At 46.9% G+C, this 7,023-nt stretch overlaps 4 protein-coding genes across 9 annotated transcripts in view; 2 read left to right on the plus strand and 2 right to left on the minus strand.

Annotated features, from left to right (window-relative positions):
* The window catches only part of H257_14559 (hypothetical protein), a 5,003-nt gene extending 3,341 nt beyond the window's left edge, over nt 1-1,662 (plus strand). The window contains exons 5-10 of one of the 3 annotated variants that reach the window (XM_009842410.1): nt 67-213; nt 383-636; nt 697-786; nt 862-952; nt 1,078-1,179; nt 1,270-1,662. In XM_009842410.1, coding sequence (XP_009840712.1) covers nt 67-213; nt 383-636; nt 697-786; nt 862-952; nt 1,078-1,179; nt 1,270-1,488 — 903 coding nt within the window. In that variant the 3' untranslated portion in view covers nt 1,489-1,662. Of the gene's footprint in view, nt 1-66; nt 214-382; nt 637-696; nt 836-861; nt 953-1,077; nt 1,180-1,269 lie in introns of those variants that run through there. The other 2 variants (XM_009842409.1, XM_009842411.1) reach the window with 2 other exon arrangements.
* H257_14560 (hypothetical protein) lies at nt 1,333-2,542 on the minus strand. Of its 3 annotated transcripts, none has more exons than XM_009842413.1 (5): nt 2,296-2,542; nt 2,090-2,246; nt 1,932-2,036; nt 1,774-1,831; nt 1,333-1,694 (listed from the first exon to the last, which is right to left on the minus strand). In XM_009842413.1, exons 1-5 carry the CDS (start codon nt 2,520-2,522, stop codon nt 1,597-1,599), a joined length of 645 nt encoding a protein of 214 aa, XP_009840715.1. In that variant the 5' UTR covers nt 2,523-2,542; the 3' UTR covers nt 1,333-1,596. The 3 variants fall into 3 exon arrangements, with proteins under 3 accessions (XP_009840715.1, XP_009840716.1, XP_009840714.1); XM_009842414.1 differs by having other exon boundaries at nt 1,774-1,846; XM_009842412.1 differs by having other exon boundaries at nt 1,333-1,831.
* Nucleotides 2,543-2,565: 23 nt separating this feature from the next.
* H257_14561 (hypothetical protein) lies at nt 2,566-3,290 on the plus strand. The gene is made up of 2 exons (XM_009842415.1): nt 2,566-2,689; nt 2,746-3,290. Exons 1-2 carry the CDS (start codon nt 2,636-2,638, stop codon nt 3,214-3,216), a joined length of 525 nt encoding a protein of 174 aa, XP_009840717.1. The 5' UTR covers nt 2,566-2,635; the 3' UTR covers nt 3,217-3,290.
* A 566-nt stretch (nt 3,291-3,856) lies between these two features.
* H257_14562 (hypothetical protein) overlaps nt 3,857-7,023 on the minus strand; it is a 15,389-nt gene continuing 12,222 nt past the window's right edge. Inside the window, exons 11-14 of one of the 2 annotated variants that reach the window (XM_009842416.1) lie at nt 6,310-6,426; nt 6,093-6,260; nt 3,978-5,560; nt 3,857-3,879 (exon numbers count right to left, since the gene is read on the minus strand). In XM_009842416.1, coding sequence (XP_009840718.1) covers nt 6,249-6,260; nt 6,310-6,426 — 129 coding nt within the window. In that variant the 3' untranslated portion in view covers nt 3,857-3,879; nt 3,978-5,560; nt 6,093-6,248. Of the gene's footprint in view, nt 3,880-3,934; nt 5,561-6,092; nt 6,261-6,309; nt 6,427-7,023 lie in introns of those variants that run through there. The other variant, XM_009842417.1, reaches the window with a different exon arrangement.

Consider the following 7,023-nt stretch of genomic DNA (forward strand, 5'->3'; position numbering starts at 1 on the left):
AATATATATATATATATATATACCACAGAGTCGTATGGTGACTTGTGCATGCTTTGTATTTCGTAGACGGGCAAATTCTACGAGCCATGGCAGGATTCGCTGTCGGAAGCGCAGTTTCTATCCGAGTGGTTTTTGCTTCAGAGCCTCAACAACATGTCGTTGCCACCGGCCATGACGCTCGCGGACGTCGTGTCGTTGGGGGTGATTCACAAAGTACTAGCCAAATATTTTACATATTTATGATATATATGCTATATTTTGAATTGTTTCTATTGCTGTTTATGATGTATGATATATTTTGGTCACCAAGTTGTTGTAGTGGTCAGTTTTCCATATATATATATATATATTTGTGTTTTGAACGGTTTGCATACATTGGTAGGTGCACATGGATTTGATCACGAACGAGTTCAACTCGGAGAACTTTGGGTCGACTTTATTGGTGCATTTGGTCGCAAGTATGCAGCAAACGATCCAGCAGGCGTCCCCAGTGTCCGTAAAGTCAGGGAATAAGTCAGGGAATCACCACGACGACGACGACGACCAAGGACCTCATCTGTTGCAAAGCCTGTCCAACAAGTTTTTGTTTTATGCCGGTCACGACATCAACTTGCTGTTTCTGAAAAACCTGTTGCGGTATGATGTATATATATATATATGTATATATTTTGGCTGATATATACTTGACTTTGATAGCTTGGAATGGGAGACAGAAAACTGGTTGTCCAACCAGCCCAACCCCGGTAGCATGCTGGTGTTTGAGCTGCACACCGAGCAGCCCCACAGGTCAGTCCATTCCTAGTACATACTACTAGTATGTCCACCGGCCTACTAGTCGAAGGATTATATATATATATATAGCACCTCCGAAGTGGACTTTTACGTGCAAGCGTACTTTGTCGCGGCGTCGCCATCGCAAATCCGCCACGCCGAAACGCTCAGTCCCCACAATGTATGTAATCTGCTGGCTACTGTATATGATTTGAATATATTCATTTGACTTATATCTCGTGTACACAATAATTATATATATATATTATTTATTCAGATGATGATATCGAACGTATTGCACCTTAGCCACCGGACCGCGTCGAAGTGACAATCCCGCATTGCTCACAAGACGTGGTGCTGCCGAATGGCACTGCGGCCGTTCGCTGCACCTTTACCGACTTTAAGCAGGTACTAGTTGGGACTCTTGTTATTCACCCCACACTCTAAATATATATATATATTATGATATATCGACAGGATATAATACTATGCGATTAGGCGGCGGGTCTGGCCATCCGTCAACAATGTGTGAGCCCCACCCTGGCCAAATATGCGGCGACCCTACTGACCCCTCCGCGCCCGTCGGCGTCATGGACATTTAAGATTGTGGTTGTGACTGTCTTGTCGGTGGCTCTGCTGGGGGTTGTGTGGAAGTACATTGCTCGGTTCAATCAAGCCAAGTCCCCCGAGTACACCAAGTACACGGCATTGACGTAATGTACTCGTTAACTAGTATGGCTAGTATAAACACTGTTAATAGTACGTAGTAACGTCTTGGTTGGTGGCCATAGCTGGTGGAGTTTGTCCCACATGGTTTTTCCCACTCTAGGCCTGACGTTGGAGGATAGTTTCGTCGCTGCATAAGTCGGTAAAGTGCTCGAGGAGGTGGCGGTGGCCCCACCGACTGGCCAAATGCACCGGCGCTACCACAAGAAAAACCCAGTTGTTCGTAGTACGAGCAAGTAGTAGCTAGGATTACTACTAGTTACTACTAGTGCATACTGTTGCCGTTCGAGTCGACCGCCAACAGGTTGCCGCCGTTCGCCAACAAGTACTCGACCTACACATCAAATCACTACGCTACCCTTTGGTCAAGAATAGAATAATGGCATATATATATATATATATATATATACTTCAAAGGATATATATGTATGTACCATGGCAAGGTTGCCTCCAGAGGTGGCGTAGTGCAGCGGGGTCTGGTGCGGATACCCAAACTCGACCGTGTCGGCTGCCACGCCATGAGTCACATAATACTGCACCTACAACAAGAAGTTTCAATCACAATATAGGAACATGAAGATGGACTTCTGACTTCTGTCAAGCGACCATGGAAGGAAGCTGTCCACAAATCTGTGAACGGAATGCTGTTGGCGGCGGCAAGATGATGTCGCGTGATGGGCATGGACTGCGACCATCGAACGCCCTTGGACCGGTGGTCGGCCTCGTCGTCGTACGGGCGGATGGTGGTGCTACTGCAGCGTCAGCATTGTATGTGGTCAGCATGCTTGTGTTACGCACTGGCTGTACGTGCCGTTTTGAACGGCGTCGACGATTTCACTGCGCAGTTGATCCACGGTCGGCGATTTGTGGCTCGCGGTGGCGTTGTACATGGCCAGTCCGTGCGCCTGACGCCGTGGGTTGAGCCACTGGATGCATTGAGACGCCGAGAGCTGCGTGATGGGGGTCTTGTTCGGCTTGCCGTGCTTGTCGTTGCCCGGCAGCGTCAACTTGGACAGGAGGACCATCTCAACTGCCAACTTCCCGTCGTAACTGCATGTGACAGTTTCAAAACGACCTACATTCTCGCATCGCCGCCGTTTCCAGAGATCCTGCCCACTTGTTGGATTCCTTGAGAAGGATGGGCCAAGCACTCACAGCATGCTGTCCTCGGACGCCGTCAAGATCGACCTTGGTATGACAACCATGATGTTTGCTGATGGGGTCTCCTTGACGGCTTGGCCACGTTAGGATGACTTGGACGAGGATAAGCGGCCCATGCTGTACCGACCGCCCCAAACGGCGGCGCCAGTGCTGCCCGTGGAAGCCAGTCGCATGAAATCACCGAACCTGCATACACCCTTCGACAGCACGCGCAAGTCGCTTTCCCCACTGGTCCCGTCACCGCCATCCTTCTTCAAACGCCTCGACTCGTACATCCACGTGAACGCGCTGCGGGCATGGGACGTGTTTGCGGCCATGGACATGAACAACAACAAGCGCATTACGCTGGAGGAGCTCCTCGATGGTCTGCATCAAATCAACTTTCACGTGTCGCCCACAGATCAATCCGACCTCGTGGAATGGATGCATGATGCCGTGGACGCGGACGGCCTGACGTTCAAGGAGTTTGCGCTGGCTTTGAAATTGCGCTCGTCGATGGCGTCGCCCCAACGAGCCAAGCCACCACCATCCAAACAACGGCTTTCGAAGTGCACATAGCCTACCTATATAGTAAGCTGCGCCGTGGGAATCCCAGTATTCGTAATACTATCGAAGTTTCATGTGGTCAGGTCCTTTTTGTGCATTCACGTGTGCTCGGAATATATCAGCACGGGAGCAGTGATGACAAATATATATTTTGTAGCAATTTTCTCGAGTACAAACAATTATTAATATCTATTGTATTGCTTCCTGCATTGAAGTATTTACAGTGACTGTTAATTGTCAAATATTTAAATGAACAAATAAATTTCCATAGTACAAATGATAAGGTAAAATATTGTAGACTCGTTGGTTGAAGTAAAATTAGTTAATTTTGGATCTCGCACAATTAATTATAGTAATCTGTGTCCAGCGCTTTGCACAATAATTATTTTTTATATTTATTTGTCATATACCCTGGTGATAATATTTCCTGTGACAACGACACTGCAGCCAGTCGACACAAATGCTGCAAGTAGAATTGCCCTTTTATCCAAAATGTGGACTTTTGTGAATAATCGCCGCCAAATCGATCCATCGATTGGTTGTACTACTGAAGTTTGTATGTAAAAACGTTGTGATGGGTATCACACTAATTGAAGTCTCACACGAATTCGACGTGGATGACAATTTCCTGCAATCGGATTGGCTAAATATATATTCTTCTTGTGTCGATTCTTCCTATTCATTATCCATATCGCTCCAGTTAGTTGTAACGAATTTAACCGCACAATATATCAAAAGCAGTGTTGAATGTAATGATTAGTGTTACATATTACCCAAACAAACTGTACTCGTGGTCGGGTTTGTGGGCGGCGGGAGATGGTGTCACTTCGCCAAACAAGTCGAACGATGCCTTCTTGAACCGCACGACAATCGGCCTCGACGTGTTGACAATAATGTCTTTGAACGCTTGCGTCGACTTGATGGGGATGCCATTCACCGATAGAATCATGTCGCCTTCGGTGATGCGGCCCGTGGCAAGCGCGGGGCCGGGCTGGCCGTTGGAAAAGTAGCAGCATTCGCGCACCACGACCGTTTGGTAGTCATCTTGCTTGGCCACAATCCCCAATGCATCCGTGGTAAACATCACTTCGTACGTGTCGATTACCCCACCAGTAGTACTAGTAGTACTAGTCGTGGATGAAACCTCTAGAGATGGGGGCAAGTCGTCGCCGACAATTATCATAAACTTGGACCACCACGTTTGCTTGTCTTGCACTGTAAACGTAGCCGAGTACCCTGGATTCGGTTGGAGCCGCGTCGAGCTCTTGGAAATGTACAAATTGAACGCGTTCGACTGGAGTTGGAGGCATATATCTCCCGTGGTCAAGAGCGTCGGCGTGTACCCCCACGCAAACACAATGAGGCCGCGGTCGCTTGTCCAATATGGCGACGACGCCCCGGCCACGTAGTTGCGGCCAGCGGGAAGCAGCCGGAACTCGGCGCCGTCTTTTAGAAATACTTGGAGCACCACCGATTGCCTAGAGTTGTTGACCAGGCCTAGCGCCATGCACGCCCGCGCTTCGAGTCCCGTGTGGTTGCCATCCCAATCGTACACCAAATGGTTGAGCACGCCGGCGAAATCCGTCGGTGACGTGGCCTTGTCGAGCGCATCCGAGTGTTTGGCCACAATCGCATTGTTGGACAGCGATTCGTACCGAAACGACGCCGACGACGCCAGCGATGTGTCGGTTTTGCCGATTAGCGTCGACACGAGCGACGACACGCCGTCCTTGACCACCCCCGTCACTAGCGATGTGACCTGGATGGACTCGATCAAGTTGAGCGCTTGACCCTTGATAGAGCTAACGTAGAACGCGCCCATGGCCTGCAAGACAGACTCTTGTGTGGCAAATGCATTGCGGAGCGTGTACTCGTCCAGGACGATCGACGCATCCTTGATGCGAAACTTGAGATTCGACAGCCAAAACCCCGCCGACGGATCCATCCGGTCGTCCTTTTTATCGCGTACAAACGACAGCACCACGTTGATTGGGTAAATGTGACAGCGTTCGAAAAAACACTTGCGCCCTGTGATCGTGTTGTGCTGCTGCTCGGTCGTTCCGTCGTCGGCAAAGTACGAAAGGAGGTCCACCGAGTACGTGTTGGACGAGGCAAAGTGCCCCAAGACGTGAGCCACCACCGAGTTGATGCGGTCGATAAACTTCATAGACGTCTGCACGCGCACGTCCTTGGTCCACAGCGTCAGCTCTTCAATGTACGCGTACTTGGGGTGCCGCTTCGACATGTATGTAAACTGGACAAAGTCCGCGTCTCGCTTGGCTGGGGTTAGCACGTTGGGGTACTTTGTCCCCACGAGCAAGTCTTTGAGAGTGATGGATGCCACGACCAGATGCGCCTATATCCAGCCATGTTTGTATGTGAGCATGGACCAGTGTATTATAGTAGTACAGATGGAGATGTCGTCTTGTTGAGTGTTTATTCTAAACTCGAGAATGCAACCAAATAAACTGACGAATCAGCAAGAGTCGTATATATATTGAGCCAATCAAATGACACCATCATATTACGGCGTGAAGGTGATTGGATCCAATCATGCCCCCCCACAAAGCAACATATTGTCGAGTTGATACAAATTTGAGTTTCGAATCGCGCCGACCAAACCGATCCACAATCGATTTGATTGGTTGTTGAATATCATTGAGAAGGTTTTGATTGGTTAATAATTTTGAGCTCATCTGAAGTAGCCAATCAAATCGATTTCAATTCCAACGAGAAACCACGCCACAACATGAAATTTCACTCGAAAGCACAATAACGTTTTTCCAATCAAACAACGCCATCGATTGATTGGGCGATATATAAAAAGGCCAATATTTTGTAAATATAAACGGTAAAATACCCCAATCGAGTACTACTTCTGTACGTACGTTGGTCGAGAGGCGATCTTTGAACGAGTCGAAGCGGATGTCGGAAATGCGGAATCGCGCCACGTCCTCCGACATGACGCCGGTGCCGCCAAATAACTCGAACGCGGGGGACGTCGCTTTCGTCGAGTCGGACAGCGTCAGATCCAACCCAGCCACCTATAGTAAGTACTAAATATATATATATACTCTAGATGCAACAAGTCGTGATATTCCGTACGTTGATGTCGTAGCTGATTATGTCCCACTTGGACTGCTCCACGTCGGGTTCCGAGTCCAAGCGCACAATGTCCACGACAAAAGTTGCTTGCGATAGCCCGCCCGTCTTGACACTGACCTACCACCATATATATATATATGCGTTGATTCGACAACGATACTGGTTTCCTACACTGAAATATATATATTCTATTCTGATATCTTCAATATATTAACAACATATCTTTAACAACATACAGAATATTCCGCTACCGTTATATCAAATAAATATAACTTGACGCTTCGTAATAAAAAATTTAAAATTATTAAAGTTATAAAAAATTCAGGAATTAATATTTCAAAATTATTATAAAAAAATTCTTGTAAAACCATTATTTATTTATAAATATCTATGATATACTTATTATAGATATTTCTACATAAAATAATAATTATTTTATATATATATAGCAAAAAAATGCGAGAATGGAGAATTAAACAACCGCCAAGCCAATCAAATCACGTTCTGGTCATTTTAAGCCAATCCAAACGTTTGACTCGGCCCAGTCCCTCCGCATTATTTGGCAAAAATTATATATACTACTGTAATCCTGGTATCGTATAGTTTGTACAAGCTGAAATAATTGGATCGAATCAACGGATTCGACTGTTATTTTTTTCGCCACATGACTCACACATTTGGGTGCAATGCACAATATATATATATATATATATA

The sequence above is a fragment of the Aphanomyces astaci genome, assembly GCF_000520075.1.
Source record: "Aphanomyces astaci strain APO3 unplaced genomic scaffold supercont1.59, whole genome shotgun sequence".
NCBI lineage: Eukaryota > Oomycota > Saprolegniomycetes > Saprolegniales > Verrucalvaceae > Aphanomyces > Aphanomyces astaci.